The sequence below is a fragment of the Cynoglossus semilaevis genome, chromosome 9 (assembly GCF_000523025.1).
Source record: "Cynoglossus semilaevis isolate Cse_v1.0 chromosome 9, Cse_v1.0, whole genome shotgun sequence".
NCBI lineage: Eukaryota > Metazoa > Chordata > Actinopteri > Pleuronectiformes > Cynoglossidae > Cynoglossus > Cynoglossus semilaevis.
In genome coordinates, this window is record NC_024315.1 from 3,590,551 (window position 1) to 3,610,353 (window position 19,803).

General features: G+C 40.2%; 2 protein-coding genes, 1 long non-coding RNA gene and 1 other non-coding gene across 4 annotated transcripts; 3 read left to right on the forward strand and 1 right to left on the reverse strand.

Annotated features, from left to right (window-relative positions):
• Window positions 1-2,448: 2,448 nt before the first annotated feature.
• On the forward strand, window positions 2,449-3,956 carry LOC112487475 (uncharacterized). The gene is made up of 2 exons (XR_003050575.1): window positions 2,449-2,868; window positions 3,018-3,956. It is a non-coding gene; the product is annotated as an uncharacterized LOC112487475 (long non-coding RNA).
• A 220-nt stretch (window positions 3,957-4,176) lies between these two features.
• Window positions 4,177-12,841, reverse strand: rac2 (Rac family small GTPase 2). The gene is made up of 7 exons (XM_008316548.3): window positions 12,691-12,841; window positions 9,845-9,916; window positions 8,644-8,761; window positions 8,046-8,108; window positions 6,385-6,544; window positions 5,511-5,644; window positions 4,177-4,571 (listed from the first exon to the last, which is right to left on the reverse strand). Exons 1-6 carry the CDS (start codon window positions 12,723-12,725, stop codon window positions 5,514-5,516), a joined length of 579 nt encoding a protein of 192 aa, XP_008314770.1. The 5' UTR covers window positions 12,726-12,841; the 3' UTR covers window positions 4,177-4,571; window positions 5,511-5,513.
• A 1,387-nt stretch (window positions 12,842-14,228) lies between these two features.
• cyth4b (cytohesin 4b) lies at window positions 14,229-19,803 on the forward strand. Its single transcript, XM_008316549.3, has 12 exons — window positions 14,229-14,382; window positions 15,292-15,374; window positions 15,470-15,534; window positions 15,863-15,929; window positions 16,366-16,484; window positions 16,600-16,680; window positions 17,264-17,376; window positions 17,555-17,703; window positions 18,301-18,412; window positions 18,524-18,600; window positions 18,923-18,994; window positions 19,096-19,803. Exons 1-12 carry the CDS (start codon window positions 14,364-14,366, stop codon window positions 19,345-19,347), a joined length of 1,209 nt encoding a protein of 402 aa, XP_008314771.1. The 5' UTR covers window positions 14,229-14,363; the 3' UTR covers window positions 19,348-19,803.
• trnar-ccu (transfer RNA arginine (anticodon CCU)) lies at window positions 17,790-17,862 on the forward strand. Its single transcript has one exon. It is a non-coding gene; the product is annotated as a tRNA-Arg (tRNA).

Below are 19,803 nucleotides of genomic sequence, written 5' to 3' on the forward strand. Positions count from 1 at the left end.
CCCCCCCCCCCCCCTTCATCATGCCCAGTTACGTTTTCCTCTTGTATTAAATGTTGTCTCTCGTCGCTGGAACTAATAAAACACTTTCTTATCTCCCATCAACTGCAGCCGCGTCACGTGATTCACCGCCGAACTGATGCTGATGCTGATGGAGAGTCGTCACGGTCACAGCACGGACCAGAAGTTGAGCCACACAAAAGCACGTACACTGACAATGAATAAAAACGACGTTTAAATGATGCGCAAAACTGAGCACCGACCACCGACCAAAACTGACCACCGACCAAAACTGAGCACCGACCACCACACGGGGCAACTGGGAGGCACCGACCGCCACACTTTAGAGGCAGTTCCTGCAAGATTTGACTTTAAGTTGTCAGCGGAACAAAACAAAAAACAACTAAATCTAAACGTTTGCAACAACAACCACCAAATATTCCCTCCGTTAACATCCCATAATGGTCGGTAGTAGTGGTAGTAGTTGCTGTATTTAGAGTAGGTATTATTATTGATATTGATATTAATATTATTGCTATTAATATTAATAATAATAGTAACAATTGTTATTATTATTATTATGGTTACAATTAAAATATTTAAACAAAAACAACTTCGTCCAATGAGCAACAACAACTAACGTACAGACAGTGACAGACGGTGTTATATTTACTGACGACACACACCAACAGTGTGGTGATAATGGGGTGGCACCACCACAAGGTGGCGCACTTTGATGGAGTGACAGACAGACAGTCAAACAGACAGACCGACTGACAGACAGACAGACAGACTGACTGACTGACTGACAGACAGTCTGTCTGTCAGTCTGTCAGTCTGTCAGTCTGTCTGTCTGTCTGTCTCTCAGTCTGTCTGTCAGTCAGTCAGTCAGTCTGTCTCTCAGTCTGTCTGTCAGTCTGTCAGTCAGTCTGTCAGTCTGTCAGTCTGTCAGTCTGTCAGTCTGTCAGTCTGTCAGTCTGTCAGTCTGTCAGTCTGTCAGTCTGTCAGTCTGTCAGTCTGTCAGTCTGTCAGTCTGTCAGTCTGTCAGTCTGTCAGTCATTGTGTTACATTGTGTTTTTTACACAGTTTAGTTTATTGTTTACAAGGCATTTAAAAACAAACCATTTTGCTAATGCTTTTTTTCCTCTCCATTCATGACCAGATGTGTGACCAATCAGAGTTATCCAGACAAGGAAACACAGAAACATCTTCCTTTTTCATGTTGCTTTCTTTCATTGCTTTTCTTGATACAAAAAGATAAAAAAAAAACAGATTCTAATTATGGAACGGAAAAAACACACGGTCACAGAAGCTGAAAAAAGGGACGCTCAAATATATGCAGAGGCACAGACACATGAAGCAAAAATCTATTTAATCTTGGGAATAAAGAGCTTTTGGAGCCGAGCACTGGGGATAAATGCAATTGTCCGGATCCGTGGTCAAACAAAGCAGCATTGCATACGGCTCTGAATGGCTGAAGTGTAAACTCAGGAGCGGGTGAACACACTAATGAGGGATCCACAACCACACACCACACTTTCATCTTTCTCTCACTGACGTAGAAAAGTAAGAGTGGATGAAAACAGACATTGCGATAACCGTCAGTGTAGACTTTACGATAGCTGCTAATGCTAAACGTACCGGTCAGTGTTAACTGAACGCTCGCGCAGCTTAGCATTTGTTTTCGTTTTGTTAAAACTATGAATTGAGTGCTTTAATTACAACAGTTGAATTTTGCATTTTACCCCACGAGGTGAGAGTGGAAACTCAGTGACAGCAGTCGATGGCGTTTACACGAAGAGATAAATGTTATTTGAATGATGAATTAAATGATACCTGAATGTTAGCCGACTGGAAAACTATTTCTGGTCATGATCAGTTTGTTTCTACATTTCTCTGTCGTCTTTCTTGGGACCACTACTGTATATATGTATATAAATATATATATATAACTGATCTGGACGTGCAGCAGCTGATGGAGGGAGGCCACTTATCTTAAATTTTAATATACAGTTGCAATGTAAAACCTGATACTGCGTATATGTACAAACATCTTCCATCAAATCATGGTGCATCAATCGATGGTACAAAACGATTAATCGCGATTAATCCACAGCTACCCAGCCATTTTCTAATTATAATTAGATCCAAAAATGTGAATAGTTTGACAGCCCTTAATGGAAATATTTTATATGACAACAATCAAAGACAAGTTTACAAATATTGAATACAGAAGGACCAGAGACAGTAGACGTTCTTGAGTCTTGAATCTCACACCTTTAATAATGTGTGCATGAAAACGAGAACATGTATCTGTTCCTGACCCCCCCCCCCCACTTCCCCCCCTTCTATTGAGCTTTTTTATTGGTCACATTTCAATCACTTTGTCTCTAAAAAGCCCCGTCGTGGAAATCATCTTTCATACCACGTTTTCATGTCTTTTGTGAGCGTCGTTGTGTGTTTGTTTGTTTGTTTGTGTGTTTGTTTGTTTGTTTGTTTTAAATTGCAAACGCTCAGCTGTGCACATAAAAGAGAGGCTGACACGGTAGAACATGTTAACGTCGGGTGAATAAAGAGGATCCCTATTGATCCTAATCTGAGCTGTCAGCCTCCTGTTCCCTGCAATCAACAAGTCAACGATAATCTGGTGTGAAAGGGCTCTCTCTCTGTCTCTCTCTGTCTCTCTCTCCCACCCTTTCTTTCTCGTTCTCTCTTTGCTGCAAACACAGAGACTTTTTTACATCCTGCTCTTCCACAAATTGCCGAGCCTCTGAAGAGGCCGGAGGCAGTGAGAGAAGAAGAAGAAATTGATTCAAAGCTGAGACGTACTCTGGTGAAATGAAGCTGTCGTCCCCGTCAGCTGAACCTCAGGTTAGAATCAAACACCTCACACTGTTTTTCTATCCGACTCGAATTGAGATGTCCGTGTAATTATGCAGAACATTTGGCCACTTTGTCACGTCGTTCTTACCACTCGTGGGTAAAGATGCTATTTTTACAGGATTGTGTTGCACTTTTAGAAACACCGCACCTGAAATCAATCTGCTGCAATCAAGCAGCCGAGTAGTTCAAGTCGACCTCCGTCAGTGGCATTCACCGGTCTGTGGAACAAGTGGAGCTTATTTTAGCCATGAACTGTTTGAACATGAACTCAAATCTCTGTTCCATTTGCACTGCTGTTCAATATATCATCATCATCTGCTGCAGTTCATCATTTAAACCAGCCGTTGGTGCTGGTGAGACACTGTTGGACTCAGAACCTGACACCACATGATCACTGACGGATGTTTCCCACCTGGTGAGGCCGCGGCAGACACCGCTCCTCCCTTCATTTGGATCATTAATCTACACGCGCTCAAACAAACAACAAACAAATCACAAAAGTCAGATTGATGCTGCTGTCTTGGCGCCGCCCTTGTGGAACTCAAAGTGAGATAAACGGTGTTTGCGAAGGAAAAACAAACAAACAATAGGTTAGCATTACGGCAGACGCACGTGGTTTAATGGAGTCGCGGCCGTGACTGTTCAGCTCGTGATGAGCTCAAGTTTTTCAATTGCCAAAGGGGAAAAAAAAACCCCAAATTTTTTCATTTAAAACTTCCCTCCAAGGACTTTCAGAGACTGTATTTCCGCAGCCTCGTACTGTGTTGTCATTAACTGTCGTCTCCTTTCGTGCCTGCGGTTGCTGCTGACACCAGCCGCGGCTGTTGCCGGGGGCCGTACCGTTCAGGCTATCAATAGCTTTTAGGTGATTTGTCTTTATGCCCAGTGTCTCTTCAGGTTTTGTGTTGCCATGGGCAGCTTTGCATTCATTCGGACATCCTTGCGTCATGGTCAATTGACAGCGATTTCTGACAATTATCCACAATGTAGCCTGATGCGCACCGAGAATAGCATCTGTTCAGAAAAATAAAATACAGTAGACGACGTACGTCTCTACATTTCACTACTTTTTGTAATTAAATATAGTCTGTTGATGTCTACATTAAATGTTAGTGATGTGTATTAATTAAAAAAGTAAAACAAAAACAAAAAAATGCCACAATTTTACACCTGTTTAATAATTACCACGCCCCAGTGTGGTACGGCACGGTACTGCAAAATCCTTCCAATTAAATTTATACAGGCCTTTATTTTTATCCCTAAGAGAAAGAAAACAAATCACCCAGAGACATTTGATTCACCAGTATGTTTGTTTATTTTAACATCACAGAGAAGAATACATTTGAAATTAAATGTTGGTGGAATAATAAAAAAAAAAGATTCAGCTTCAAAACTGCATTCCCTCAAATTATTGAATATAAACTGCCTTTAAACATTTCAGTGTTGTGTCAGATTCAACAACGTAAAAACAAATGACACACGGGTCAAAGGGAATACTGTATGTGTGAGGGTCCTGGGTCTTTTTCTCTACTAAATCTGACGTCTCAGGGTTTGCTCCGAGCTGAATATTTTGAAAACACAAAAGCAATCTAAACTAGTGGAAATTTTATACAGAATTTCTCACTGCTCCATTTGTTACAGTGGTTGATCAATATGAATAAATTCGTGTCTTGTTCTGGGTCTGGGAGAATCTGTAAAGAGTAAGAACATCAACAGATGAGAACGAAGGTAAAAACGAGGAAACGTGATGGCAACTTTAAAGTAAATAATCGTTTATTCATAAAGAGGTCTTTATTTTTTAATGCAATTGAAATATTTTTTTACCCTGGAAGCCTAAACTACTGTAAGGACACAATTAGTTTTCTAATTATACGGATGAATAATTATTACTTTTAAAAAAGTGTCCTGTTTTTGCATCTTTTTAAGTCCAATAATATCGTCCATCTGTTATTATCAGCCCGATGTTAGCATTATTCCGTTATAGTAACAAAAAGCCGATAACCCAATGCCGAATCATGTGTGTCTTAAAAATAGTTTTGGGGAAAAACGGCTGTAAGTGAAAGTGAAAGCCACTAGATGGCAGCATTGCAGCTCATTTTATTAATGTTTTTTAATAAGAAGATTGTATGCAGAATCCTGGTCCCCGCAGAAGGCAGACCAAGAGGGGGCGTTATTTTCTTTTTCTTATGATGCGTCGTCTAATGTGATCGACATATTAGTCGTCAACTTGGAACTTCCAAATTCTAGAGACAAGACGTAGCACTGGGTTCAAGGCTGAAGTCTGCCTCCCGTCAGGGAGGTAAAAATAAACCACATGAAGACTTCGATCAAAACTAAAAGTCTTTCTTTAGAACAACGATGAAGACCTCATTATCTAATTATCCACCTCCAGGGTGTAATTGCATGTTTGGAGTTCCATCATCAAGTCTTTGTCATTTTCTTTTTCTTAACTTCACATTTTTCTTCCCGTTGTCACGTCCGTGACCTCACTCTCCTCGTCATTTAAACCGCACATGTGAAAAGCAGCGATAAATCCTGACGCTAATAAGATTCTTTTGTTGAGTTGTTTTAAAGTAAAGATGTAAAAATCTGGGAAAAGTAAAGTAATCCTAGGCTGTGGGTTTTCTTACAATTTACAGGAGGGAGCAGGGCTTCTTCTTGGCCTTGGTGGGTTGAGGACAGAGGACGGCCCTGATGGCCTCGTCGAACACGGTCTTCAGACCCCGCTGGGTCAAAGCTGAACATTCCAGGTATTTTACAGCATCTGCATGAAAGACACAGAAATATGACGTATTTAACACACACACACATACACGAACACGGTCTTCAGACCCCGCTGGGTCAAAGCTGAACATTCCAGGTATTTTACAGCATCTGTGTGAAAAACACAGAAATATGACGTATTTAACATGATATATATCTTATCTTATTACACCTGTGCAAGCTGTGAGTTTAATAGTGGTGGCTGGAAACCAATGGGATCTCTGTTGCTAGGCAGAGTTTTTTGGCTTTTTTGAGGTGTGTTTTTACTGACTTACACTCGATTCACATTATGTCATTTAAATCAAGTGCTGCTGGACTTTCTGTCTGAAAGTTGTCAACATGTCTAGAGTATGAGCAGAATTTCTCTTTCTCTTTGCTGACGATGTAATTATATTTTTTTAAAAACATATTCTTCTCAGCCCGGGGCTTCATAGTTATAATTATTAATTAATCATTAGAAAATTAACATTTCTGTACCTTGTCAATTGTTCCAGGGACATTAGTGGAAATGAATGAATATGAACCAACAGCTCCATACGTCTTCAGTACGGGCTGAAGATAACTGACCACATTCCCACTAATCAATCCTACTTGCACTTTAAAAAGGCTGATATCACCGCAGCTGCCGTAATAAACCCATGAATCAACATCAACGGTAAACCCACTGACGCACAGACATTTTTCATTTCCTGACATAAAGACGCAGACGCCGCGGTCGTGGTCAACACTCGTGTCTCTGACCTATGTCCTTTGCCAGAGCCAGTCCGTGGGGATAGGTGATCGGCGACAGCTTTTTCTCCTTCAGCTTCTCGATGGTGTCTTTATCATCCCTCAGATCCAGCTTGGTGCCCACCAGGATGATGGGCGTGGAGGGGCAGTGATGACGAACCTCGGGGTACCACTGGAGACCGGAAGAAAAGAGGGGGTAAAATACGGAGCGGGATCGGTTTGTACAGATGTTTTGTTTGCTTTAGTTTCCTTGGATTTTTACAGTAGGATCACTGGTTTGCTGGTTCAATCCCCATTCTTTCTACTGGAAGTACTCCAGAGAAGAGAAGTCCAGGATAGAAATACTCCATTCTCAAGTATTCACGATAAATAGTTAACAATACAAAGGACGATGCAAAGATAGACTAGAGTGTTTTTTTCTTTATGGTGAATGTGTTTACGATGAACTCCCTGACGAACCTGTAGCTAATTCCCTGTTCACTTCTGTCGCCCACATCCATCTTTTGTCCCCTTCATCTTCTTGTTAGCATTTTAAATGATCGTCTGTTCTAAAGCCCACGATCCTACATCGTGTAGCCTCTCTTCAAATTTTTTTTATATATTTTCTTTCTTTTTAATTTCATAAAATTGACATCAGTCATGACTCTAATCTCCTCTCTCCCTCTCTCTCTCCCCCTCTCTCCCTGTCATCGATCGTGCACCTGTTAATGTGGGGGAGATAAACACAATCTGATTGGTGATGGATGCTGCAGATCCATACGCTCACCGTATCATCTTCCTTTGATTTCCCTGACATTTAGCTGCTCCAGGGTCTTCCTGCCGATACTTGTTAACCTCTACAGACACCAAAACAAACGCGCTTTAATTTAACACTGATTAAAGGCAGAGAGAAGCTGCAGGTTGGCAGGATTTTTGTTTATTATCAAACGGGTTTTTTTGGATCAGGGATTAAGATCTTAACTGTCAGACTTTCTTGAACCCGAGGTTTTCCGAAGTTCAAATAAAATGTATCAGGGTTTTATTGACTCACCACTAAAGTAAAAAAAAAATGTAATTAATAAAAAATTCTGATATTCATTTTCTGCCAATATCCGACATGCTGATATTATCCAAACACTATTTTTCCGATACTATATATGCAGCTGTTTGATCCAAAACTGTGGTAAACGTCTCAGGACCCTACAATTAATTTACATAAACTCACTGCTGACATCAGTGGTAAAACTGTAGAACTGCAAGAGATATATGACTCCTTTTCTTCACCTCTTCCGTGTCCTGTACGACACTACCTCAAACCCTCAAATGAAAACCTAATTCCACTCCTCCCTGCTGTGAAGTTTCCACCCGACCTTTGTGTTATTTTTAACTCCTAATCATCTCATCTTGTCACCTTTTGTTGTCAGGAATTATTTGCGTCTCGGCTCATCAATTCCCTGTAACCATGGTTACTCCTAACTTAAGGGATGGTGTTTTGTGGCCGGAGCTGCTCAACTCAGCGTCCACGAGGCCAATCCTTTTATTTTAATGTATTCGTCGTCATATATGAGCAGCAGGAAGACAGAGGCCACGGTGAAAGCTTCGCCGCAGACATGAATAAAACGGTTCACCACCACCAGACCACTTCATAGGAGCGTGCTGAACATCAAAGGTCTGTGTGAATACGTGTGACCCACCTTTGCTCTGACGTTCTCGTAGGACGCTGGGCTCACCAGGGAGAAGCAGATTAGGAAAACATCCTGGACGAAGCAACGAGAAGGTTAGGAAGAAAAAAGTTAAATAAAAAATTAATACAGATTAAAAAACAAAGGAATGACAAAAACAAGGACGACAGAGCGGTCTGCACGTCTTCAGTTTCGACTAATCTTGATTGATTTTTTTTCTCAATTACTTTATTTAATTTTATCTTTATTTTCTGAGCTGTAAAAGAAAATGTTGTTTCGAGGGAAGACGACGAGGCTCTGACCTTTTAGTGTCGAGTTAGTAACCTGGTTTAAACCACTTATCATCAAATGTCAAAGTTAAGGCCAAATCTTAAAACACTTGTGTGTATATTATATTATATTTATATTACAGTATACACTATAATAACCTACTTTATTTTCTCTCTTTAATTTAATGAAACACGACTCGTTCCCACTGCACAGTACTGTATTGATCCCTCTCTTCACCACCTCTCTAAGTCCCAGTGGGGGTGGGAGGTGGGGGTGTGTGAGGTTGATGTCATTTCCTCTAATGAATTGAATGCATGTGTGAGCAGTGAGTGGGACGTACCGTCTGTGGGTAGGACAGTGGACGCAGCCTGTCGTAGTCCTCCTGCCCAGCTGTATCCCAGAGGCCCAGATTGACCGGCTTGCTGTCCACCATCACGTTAGCAGAGTAGTTGTCAAATCTGTCGGGAGCAAAAAAAGGTCAGAGAGGTCAGAGAGGTCAGTCAGCTGCAGGGGGCGTCAGTGTGTGTCTTTTAAAAGGGTGATTTATGAGTGATATATAAATATTGTCAGTCTGATGCAGAGTTTAATGACCAGAAACAGATATAAATACTGTAGTACTACTAACCAGTATTTATGTATACCTGAGTATACATCAGATGGAGTACTAATATTGTCGCCTGTCTTTTGAGCACGGTAAAATAAGAACCACTGCAGTCTTATGTTTGATCAATACTGCCTCCGTGTGGCCACTTGGTGCAGTTAGGAAGTCCTACTAATACATGTACCATTGTACATGTATATTGAATTCCACGACGTGTGGCCACTTGGTGCAGTTAGGAATTCCTACTAATACATGTGTCATTGTACATGTATACTGAATTCCACGATACTAATACTTATCCCTCAACATTTTAAACAATGGAATGCAATACTATCTGTAGTATACTATACCATACTGTACTAGTCTATACGATACTATACCAAATTAGATTACGTCAGATTACACTGAACTTTATTGATTTTACTTAACAAAACATTGTCTGGTCATATTTATAGTATAGTATACAGTAATATATTATTATTATTTGAATATTTTTTTATTTGAATATTTATTTAATATGACCAGTACCGTTACATTCTCTGTGTACTGCACTGAAAATGATACCATAAAAATGGTACCAAAATACCTGTATATCTGTACTTGAATATAACCTGGTCAGTTGTGGCTAAGATTAGTGTTATTGGTTATTGGTGTGTATTGGCAAGAATCTGGTGATATAATACGTATCACGATGCAGGTGGACGACGGTCCGATTTATTGCGACATACTACGATATTATAGGTGCGACTGTTTATTGAGTTGTTTTTGTCTGTCATAATCTTAATCATAATCTGTCATAAATCTGTCAGCAAAGTAAACACATAATGTGAAATGTTTGAATGTGTGACCAGAAGGTTTATTTATGAGAACACACACACACACACACACTCCTCTGTCATGTTGAGGTGTGTGTGTGTGTTCTTGTGTGTCATATACTCACACAGTAGGAATGTATTCCCCGGGGAAGGCATTGGTGGTGTAGCTGATGAGGAGACATGTTTTACCCACAGCTCTGAGAGGAACAAACAAACAAACACAGCAAAAGGAAAGGATTATGAACAGGAAATAATGATAAAAGGTGGAGTGATATTTAAATCACAAAACAGAAACTCTGCTGCGTTTCAGCTCTTGTCAGAGTCGTTATTTAAACGGTTCTCCTTTTCAGAAAGGTTAAGATACGTTTAGCGCAAACAGGAAATGATGCAATACATGTCCTGACGTTATGATTGAAAAAGTCAGACACAATAAAAAAAAATGTTATTGTTCCTATTCTGTGTATGTAAATTCGAACATAACCGTTTCACCACAAACTCACAAACTCAACTGTAAAACCGTAACAGGATAAAGCAGTGACTCTCGAGTCCTGGTTTTGATCAAACAGGTTCGAACTGGTCTCATGTTTCAAAGCTCTGCTGTCGAGCTCTTTCTTAATGGAAGTAATTTCAGACAACACTCTACAAGGCGGAAGATGAAACTAAACCCACGAACCCAAAACAAAAGTTGCTGTGTGTCGTGACAATGTTTACCTCGGTTGATGATCCGTAAATAATCGTCTAATAATCTACAAAGCAGACGGTGTGGAGATCGGACCCTTTTAAATACTCACAATATTTAAACTTACTTCTTGAACAAAAGTTCAACAAGAAACTTAGTGAAAATGAGAAGTTTTCCCTGACATTTAAGTCTAAACACCTCTGTCAGCAGAGTGTCCATCGGAACATTCCTCCTGTGTAGATTTTATTTTCCCCACCAGGTCACAACCTGCCTCTTTACCTCATCTGGGAATTGAATCAAATTCCTTTAGATTATTATTTTTTCCCTCCCAGATTTACAGACAAAACAATGAACAAATCAGAGAGAACTCTGATCATTTTTTACACAGTTTTCAAATTGAGTTTTGGGGGGGAAATCCGTGGTTTTAATGTTCAAAATGGGTTCTTTTTTTTTCGTGTCAGAGTCGTAGCAGAAGACACGAGTCTTGACATGTTTTAGTTATTAAATCAAACACTGCGTGATATTAAAACATCCGCGTTAGAACAACTCGACGTAGATTCACATCATTTAAAAACGAAACATTTGTAACAGTTACGTGACGGTGACATCCACTGCGCCGATCAGCAGTTTCGTCTCACGTCAGGCGCCAATGGATACAACTGTACTCTGCAATCGCGTGGTTTACGATCTCCACGATAAACACGACAGTGTCGTTGAATTCCGAAAGTCAACCAAAAAAAGTACAGAGCTCGAAGCGCCACATCGTTTAAAATATTTGCGTCTGACAGAGGGAGCACGAAAGTGCTTGTCAAGAACGTCTCCACGACAACTGACACATTAGCCCGGCTCTGTGTGTGACGTGTTCGTGGCCGCGTGAGTCAAAAACGGAACCGATCTGTTTCAGAAGCAGCAGCAAGTGTTGGAAACAGGAACCGGCCATGGTGAGCTATGAAGAACAAGTAATAGTAATAATAATAATAATAATTTACAAACAAACATCCATCCCTGATCTCTGTGTATGTTAGTTCCAAATGTGATTTCCCATCAGTTTTAATGACGCCATTTCCCGGTATCTGTAGCGGTTGACATCTAATTCATTTAATTTGAATCTCTTATCTTTTTCGGAAGAAAAACAAAAACAAAACTCATATGAAAGGTTTTAGTGACTGTCGGTGTTATGTATTCACCCTGACAACAACCCAGGGTGCATAAACTGCACATGTCTGTGTGTTGACAAATAACAAAAACAAAACAGACTTGTTTGTCCCGCTCGTTATTACTGTAATGACGCTGAGATCGTTTAAGTGACAGAAAACTTTGTCCCGCCTCCAAGGCTGAGGCTGCAGTTCAGATTTTGACGTCTCGAGTCGTGGCCTTCAAGGTCACGTCAGATTTCTGAGATGTTTCCAGAGTCGTAAGAAGCTGCAGATATCCCCACATATTATTATTATTATTGTAAGTTTAGCAGATATCCCCACATATTATTATTATTGTAAGTTTCATTTACAACCGATTCCCGTCAGTAGAATCTGATGATAAGAGGACGGTTGTGTCTGATAAAACACAGAACCAGGAAGGAACACACAGGACTGAAGAGTCTGAAGAGGAAAAATGTTTAATTTTATGCAGCAACTCTGACACCACTTCCGCTTTACTATTTCCTCCATTGTGACAGCCAAGCCCTTCATTTTAACATTTTGGCAAAAAAAAAAAAAAAAAGTTAGTATTTAGTTTGATTGTTGACATGTTAATTAATCTATTTTTGAGCTTTTAGACTCAGCCGACAGGTTGAGGCAGGTTTTCTCATACTTTTTCATTCCAGTCGTGTCTAAACCAAAACTAACAGAGTATCTTTTTAATTTAATTTTTTTCCCGTGATTTCTCTCCCTGAGTGTTCAACATTTCTCTGACTTTCACTCTCATCTAACGCCTGCACACTTGCTGCCTTTCAGCCCTTCCCAGCATGTTGTGGCCTGTACCCCTCAGCAGGCTCTGAGTCAAGGCTGTCAAATACATGCCTCACGGTTTTACATGTAGGACTGAGCAGACCAGATTGGGTCTAATGACTGTAAGCTTTACGATACCCTCGGGGTCTTCGTAGTTTTTTGGAGCAAACAGAGTCCGATTTCAGCCGAATCTTTCCTCAAAAATCCTCACCTAAACCCTTCCACAGTTCCCCAACCTCAAGTCTTCAGTCCCACATTATGCATCACCGCAGTTCCCACTTAGGGGAAGAAACAAAGACAAAGACACAGCTCGAGGTATAGAGACAAAGTAGAAATATTGGCATACCCATCTCCCACGACCACACATTTGATAGCCTGCATCCTGTTCCGCTCAGCTTCGTCTGCGCTCTTTGCCCTGACAGAAACAGAGAGGAAGGTGAAGAGGCACCAAGCAGCATGCAACTACAGGAAATTGTTACACACCTCCCTCTGCCCTCCCTCCACTGCTGCTGCTGCTGCTGCTTATTTTTTTTCTCTCTGAATGTCTCTTCCTCCAATTTTTGCACCTCCTTACTTCCTGTATGCTGCTGCTACACAAGTTTGTAAATAATGATCAAAAGAATGTAACTCAGATCAACTGTTTTAGCCTCAAAAAAGAGGATTCATATTATAAAAAATCTAACAAATATATAAAATGATCATAAATGTCATGTGGGGACCATACCAGTAAACTATGTGTTAAACTTCCTCCTTTCAACTATGCAAACATGACAGAACACACCCAGATACTCAGAAAGAAATGTACTGTAATTCAACAGGCAAAACCACTCAATAAATATCTGATAAAGCTAAAAAAACATCATTATCAACAACCATCATCAGTATTGGCTGACACAGACTCTTTCATTCAGTGGCCTGAATAAAAAACGCACCCTGAAAGGGAAAAAGAAAAAAAGACCTTTCATTCAGTGGCCTGAATAAAAAACTCACCCTGAAAGGGAAAAAGAAAAAAAAGAACAAAACAGTTTTATTTTTATAATCACATATGTAAAAAAAAAAAGTTAAAGAAATAAAATGAAACGTGTCGTTTGTTTTTAAAAGTAATCGCGTATTGAGTTTTTTTTTTTTTTTGTTCTTTCAAAAACATTAAATAAATCATATTTAGCAAGTATTTCATTTGTAATATAAATAGATTCCACTAGATGGCGCTTTAGTGTCATTATCCTTCCAATATCATCACGGCAAACCAGAGTTGTACAGTGGTTTGTTCGGTTTAGGAAACAATAACAGTTTAGTATTGCAATTTAATTCGATAGTTTTGATAAAGTCTGTGATTAATTATCAATTAAATCAGAGAAACACGGAAACATATGTCATATGGTATTATTTTACAACCGTTTTTAACAACTTGCAATATATATTTGCAATTAACGTATTTTAGCCAGTTACATCAGCAATATTATTATTATTATTATTATTAAAGGTACACTAGCTACAGTGTTAATCACTACGGTAACTACCTTCCTCTGCTGCCATAGAGACAAACTAAAATATTGTCTTATATCGAAGAGCAACAATTACACAGGAAACTGACGCACTTTTGACTTTCACAGAAATTCTGTAACCAGAATCAGGCAACAAAGAACTCGTCACACACAGTATGTCTTTAATAGAGGTTTACTGTAAGTTGAAAAAGACACATCTGTTTGAATTCCAATAAAACACGTCAGTTACTACTTTAACTTACAGTAGCGTCACCGTTAAAACAGCTTTAAAAAATAAAATGAAAACACATGCTTTTATTCTGAAAGTGGATGTGTCAGTTTCTGTGGCTTCCTTTCGACGTGAGTTTGACTCTGTGGTACTTGGAAGAGGAAGAGATGGTGGTGTCTAAAGACAACATCCTCAACATTGGTGTGTCAGTGCACTATGTGCCGCAGTGGAGTTCACTTTTTCCACCTTCACCTCACGTTTAACTTTGGAGACTTTGGAATTGGGGCTTTTTTGTATTTGGAATAAATGACTGATCTCACAATGGGTAAGGCTGTTTTCAGTTCAATTTTTGCGTCTAAAATATAGATTTCTTTAAATGTAAAATTCAACATCATAACATACAGTGTGTTAATACGAGAGTTGGGTTCAGAAACAGATTCCTTGTTTTGTTTACCGTCTTTGTGCTTGAATTTGGAGATGACAACAAGCAGATAAACATATGATATTACGTCACGTCTAAACACAAAAAATAATCACAAACTGTAATCTGTGGTTCAACCAGAGAAGAGACAGTGATACCTAGAAGTCATTGATAAAAACATATATAAAATAAACCTTTTTATCTCTGTCACACCGGGTTGTGTTCTGTTAGAGCTAGTTGAGGTGAAACCCAACTTTACCTTCTCCAATTTTTATATAAAAATATACAAAACAATGATAAAGAGAAGAACAAGACTTAAATAAATTATTAGTAAAAAAAAAATTTTTAAAAACAAACCAACTCCACTCCAGTGGTGTCAGAGATGACGTGATGAATGTGATAAATCCAAGAATACGGGATTAAAAGACAAGTGACACATGTCAACATCTGTTTGTGCAAGTAGCACTGAAGAAGGGTGGGGATGTGGAAGTCCTGCGCAGTTCAATACACACTCAGACACACACTCAGACACACACACACACTCACACAGAGAGGATGAGAGCTGCCATTTTGTGACTTGTTGACAGGGAAATAATCCTTTGACCTGTATGTTAATATCGAATTTTTAAATGAAATTTAAACTGTGTTAGTTCCATCAAGAACACATTGTGCAGTGATCCTCTATGCAGATGATACTCAGACCTTTGTGACTGTCAAATCAGCCCAGTTTTTCAAGTGCTGACCTTGGAGTTCTTTTTTTAAATCTTTAAAACTTTTTGTGTTAATTCAACATTTTGTTTGAAAAACTCAAAGTTTCCTCAGATTTCACAGAGGATGAAAAAATGGAGATCGAGAACATCAGGATGTACAAGAAAGACCTACTGGAGGATATCCAGGTCAGACAGGCTAACGCACATATGGAACAGACATCGCAAGAACTCTGAAAAAAAGAATCTTTATCAATAAGTTTATTGTGTTTTTCCCCGTACAGAAGTTAAAGCTGGAAATAGACAATGTGATGGCAACAATACACAGCTTTGAGTCTGCAGAGGAGAAGTAAGTTTCAGCCTCATACCCTCACAAACGTTTGCTATACTCAGTTAAAATGCTAATTAGAATTTTTATAAATTCTCACGGCTACTGAAATTTCATTGGAGGCTCAGACCAGTGTTCGACATTCAATTAAAAAAAAAATATTTTAGTAAAAGTATGAGCGACTAAAGGATTTTATTGAACAAACAAATACAATAAATAAATAAATAAATAATGATGTCGAGTTGTAGGACGGATGTGAAGGTTTTCGCGGGCCAGATGTGGCCCCTGTGCCGGGGGTTTGCGACCTCTGCTCTAGCATGCAGAACTAATGTTTTCGTTGTCTTTACAGCAAAACAATCGAGAGGAGCAAATGTTTCATAAATGGGAAGAAGAAATTCAACATGGATCCCAAAAAGGTGAGTTAGCCCTTTAAGCTAACGCACGTCCTCAGTGGACTTCCTCCTGCTCAGCCAGCCTGACACTATCTGTCTGTGAGAACGCTGCACCGCTGCGTCTGTGGTCACAGATGTAGGCAGAGATTGTCATGAATGTTTTTACAGCAACACATGAAAAAAACCCCAGATACAAACGTTAATTCACTCCAGTCTCAGAATGAGGGTGGGAAAGAGGAAGAAGTTTAGACTGTGAGGAATGAGGAATTGGGACGGTGGCAGATGAAATGAAATGGTTATTTCACCCTAATATTAGATCATTCTGAAACTACGTACGCTTCACTCGGTGCAGTTGTTTCTAAATGAAGAGCAGGCCTACGACAGCTCTCTGAAGGTTTTCAGAGCAGGCCTACGACAGCTCTCTGAAGTGTTTCTGAAGCCTCTCCACATTTGTGTCCAGGGCATCAATTATCTGGTGAAGAATAAGCTGCTGGACGAACGGGCGGAGACAATCGCAGAGTTTCTCTACAAGGAGGAAGGACTCAACAAGACGGCCATCGGAGAGTTTCTTGGTGAAAGGTGAGACAAAAGTGTGAAAGAAGGAGCACGAGGAGAGAAGTGAGCGACAGACTGGAGGTGCTGGAGCAGCCAGCTGACACTGTGGTGATTATTATGTATCATATTTCCACCACAGGGAGGCGCTCCACCTCCAGACCCTGAAGGCCTTCGTGGAGCTGCATGAGTTCTCTGACCTCAACCTGGTCCAGGCCCTGAGGTCAGTCCTCGTGACCAAAACTGTGACGTGTTCTTCCCTGTGTTTTTATGAGGCCTCAAAAGATGACCTTGAAGTTTAACATCTATTCATCAAAAATACAATCCATAAAAATATAAACATATACTTTAATGTACTTCATATTAGAAATTGAAATCTGTATAAATGTAACTACTCCATTTTAACATTTAAATAAATATTTGTTATTTACTATTTATTCAAGTTACAAATATTGAACATTACTTTTCAATTCTAAAAATTCTAATTTTCCAGTTTAAGAAACTCAACAGCATAGACTTTATTACGAGGCACACGCTTCTTAAACTCCCCTGGGCCGCACAAAAATGACTTGGCGGGCCACATTCGGCCCACGAGCCATGAGTTTGTGATCAGAGGGCTGTATTGATCAGTTTAGTAATCAGATACAAAGTTAATTAACAATCATTTTTGAAAACTGATCAATGATTTAACCTGGTGTTTTTCATAAATAAAAGCCATTCTGTGATTGGTGGTCGACTGTTTCTGTCTGGATAGAAAACAAACGATGAAAGAAAATCTGCTCTTCTTTGTCGTGTCGTGTTCGCAGACAGTTTCTGTGGAGTTTCCGACTTCCTGGAGAAGCCCAGAAAATCGATCGGATGATGGAGGCCTTTGCCACTCGCTACTGTGACTGCAACGCTCACGTCTTCCAGTCGACGGGTGAGCCACAGAAACAGGGCGGCCATCTTGGCCCCGCCGTGTGTTCACGTTCGAGCACGTTTTTTTAATGAGCTGGTTGAAAGTGTCGTGTTGAGACTTCAGTTCTGGTTATGGACGTACGTTATCTGTGTGAATCTGCTTTACGTCTTCACTTCCTCTAAATGTTTCTGTTTTCTAGACACATGTTACATCCTGTCTTTTGCCATCATCATGCTGAACACCAGCCTCCACAACCCCAACGTGAAGGACAAGACCACGCTGGAGCGCTTCATCTCCATGAACAGAGGCATCAACAACGGCGAGGATCTGCCCAACGATCTGCTCTCGGTAACGGCTGACAGTCAGACACTAGTACTGACAACGAGAAAACAAAAATCGCTGGAATTTTAGCACTAATTCAAGTGAACCTGCACGCCCCAGTGGCCTAATGGATAAGGCACTGGCCTCCTAAGCCAGGGATTGTGGGTTCGAGTCCCATCTGGGGTGATGTTTATTTTTGGAGTTCATCAGAGGCAGTGGTGGCTCAGTGGTTAAAGAAGCGGACAGGTCACATTTTGTTGTTGTGTGTGCTGTGTCACAAGGACAAATTATTCACTTCTAAAGATTTTACTCTTTAACATTAGAAAAAGTCCCATGATGCATCACCAAAATATATGTAATGAAATATAACGATTCTCCAGCCTCAGGTTGCTTTAATGAACTTACTTGGTGTGAATCCTGTTTAGTTGAACACCATGGACCCAGCACCATACACCACTAGTGATGAATTAATGTGATTTCAGGGAGTACATTTTTTTAAGTCATTCCCCCTGCTGGTGGACTATAGAATTACAATAGAAGTGTTGTATTAGACATCACGTCACACTAACACAAAGCTGATGTGTCAAAAAAATGACTCTTCTCATTCGTCAACTCCGTCTGTAGAAACTGTACGACAGCATACGCAGCGAGCCCTTCAAAATTCCAGAAGACGACGGGAACGATCTGACTCACACTTTCTTCAACCCGGACAGAGAGGGCTGGCTCCTGAAACTGGGTAAAAACACCGGCGCGAGACGAAACGTCCACGCCGTGACAGTGTTGGTGTGTGTGTGTGTGTGTGTTTTGGTGTCAATGAATTCACCGAGCTGTTTCCGTGTTTGTTCAGGAGGCAGAGTGAAGACCTGGAAGAGGAGATGGTTCATCCTGACCGACAACTGCCTCTACTATTTTGAGTTCACCACCGTAAGACTGAAACCTCCGCTGCTTTTAATGACCCTACGTTTTGTTTTTCACCATGTTCCCATGACCTCACTGTTAGCTGCAGTAAATACCCCGGTGAAAGGGCAGTTGTTTTTTGACCGTTAGTCGCTGTTGCGCTTCTATAAAAATCATTTCTCAAATCATTTACATTTAAAGATTTTAATTTTTTTTCTTCTACAGTTTCAGCTTTGAGCTTTAATAAAAAATCCTAGTCCAGAATATGAATTTTTCTAGTCCTAGAATTTGAAATTCCCTGTTTTAAATTTGGTCTTGGACTGATGTTTTTTTTTTTTCCTGTCGTCAGGACAAAGAGCCCAGAGGCATCATCCCTCTAGAAAACCTGTCTGTGAGAGAAGTGCCGTATCCACGGAAACCGGTGGGTGGTTACATCCTGTAGATGTTTATCATTAATATTTTTATCCATAAAAAAAAAAATCCAAACAGATTTTTGACACGGTGACTGTGTGATTCCTCCAGTACTGTCTGGAACTGTGCAACCTCAACAGTCCAGGGCAGAAGATCAAGGCGTGTAAAACCGAGACAGATGGACGGGTGGTGGAGGGGAAGCATCAGTCCTACACCATCTGTGCCGCCAGCGCTGAGGAGAGAGACTCCTGGATCGAGGCCATCAGGTGGGGGCACTCACACACACACCACACTGACACACCGCGTCTCACTCATGTGTTCATCACGAATAATGTCACATCATTTTCGAGCCTTTACTTTTGACATGACGTCACAAACGTGTTGATTTCCTCTGACTTTATCTCCAAACCAGAAAAACTGACGTCGACTCAAAATAGACGGAATTTTCCTTTTGACAAAATGAGTTCCGTTCCATACTTCCCATGACGCACCACCAAACAAAAATGTCACCAAAATATACGTCAAACAAATATAATGATTCTCCAGTCTGCGGGTGCTTTAATTTACTTGAATCTTGTTTAGTTGAACACAATGCAGATACGCTCACAGGAATTGAAAAAAGTGACCAAATTAGAGTCCGTGTGACCTGAAGTGTAGTTCCCGTTGGTTGTACTTAAACTCATCAAATGACTTTACTTTATCTTCTTATTCACCGTGGTGTGAATGTTACAGCTCAGAGTTTCCTCACGGTGTAAAGACGTTCTGACTGTGATCTAAGACGGTGTTGCTACAAATGTACACAGATTCTGCAATAGTGCC

Bases quoted from the DNA above. Each gene is read 5' to 3' on its own strand.
- cyth4b (XM_008316549.3), top strand. The intron at 15,930-16,365 runs GTGAGTTAGCCC...ATTTGTGTCCAG, and splicing joins TCAACATGGATCCCAAAAAG to GGCATCAATTATCTGGTGAA. The intron at 16,485-16,599 runs GTGAGACAAAAG...TTTCCACCACAG, and splicing joins GGAGAGTTTCTTGGTGAAAG to GGAGGCGCTCCACCTCCAGA.
- rac2 (XM_008316548.3), bottom strand. From the start codon at position 12,725: ATGCAGGCTATCAAATGTGTGGTCGTGGGAGATGG. The intron at 8,762-9,844 runs GTGAGTATATGA...TGCTCCCGACAG, and splicing joins GGGGAATACATTCCTACTGT to ATTTGACAACTACTCTGCTA. The intron at 8,109-8,643 runs GTACGTCCCACT...TGCTTCGTCCAG, and splicing joins CACTGTCCTACCCACAGACG to GATGTTTTCCTAATCTGCTT.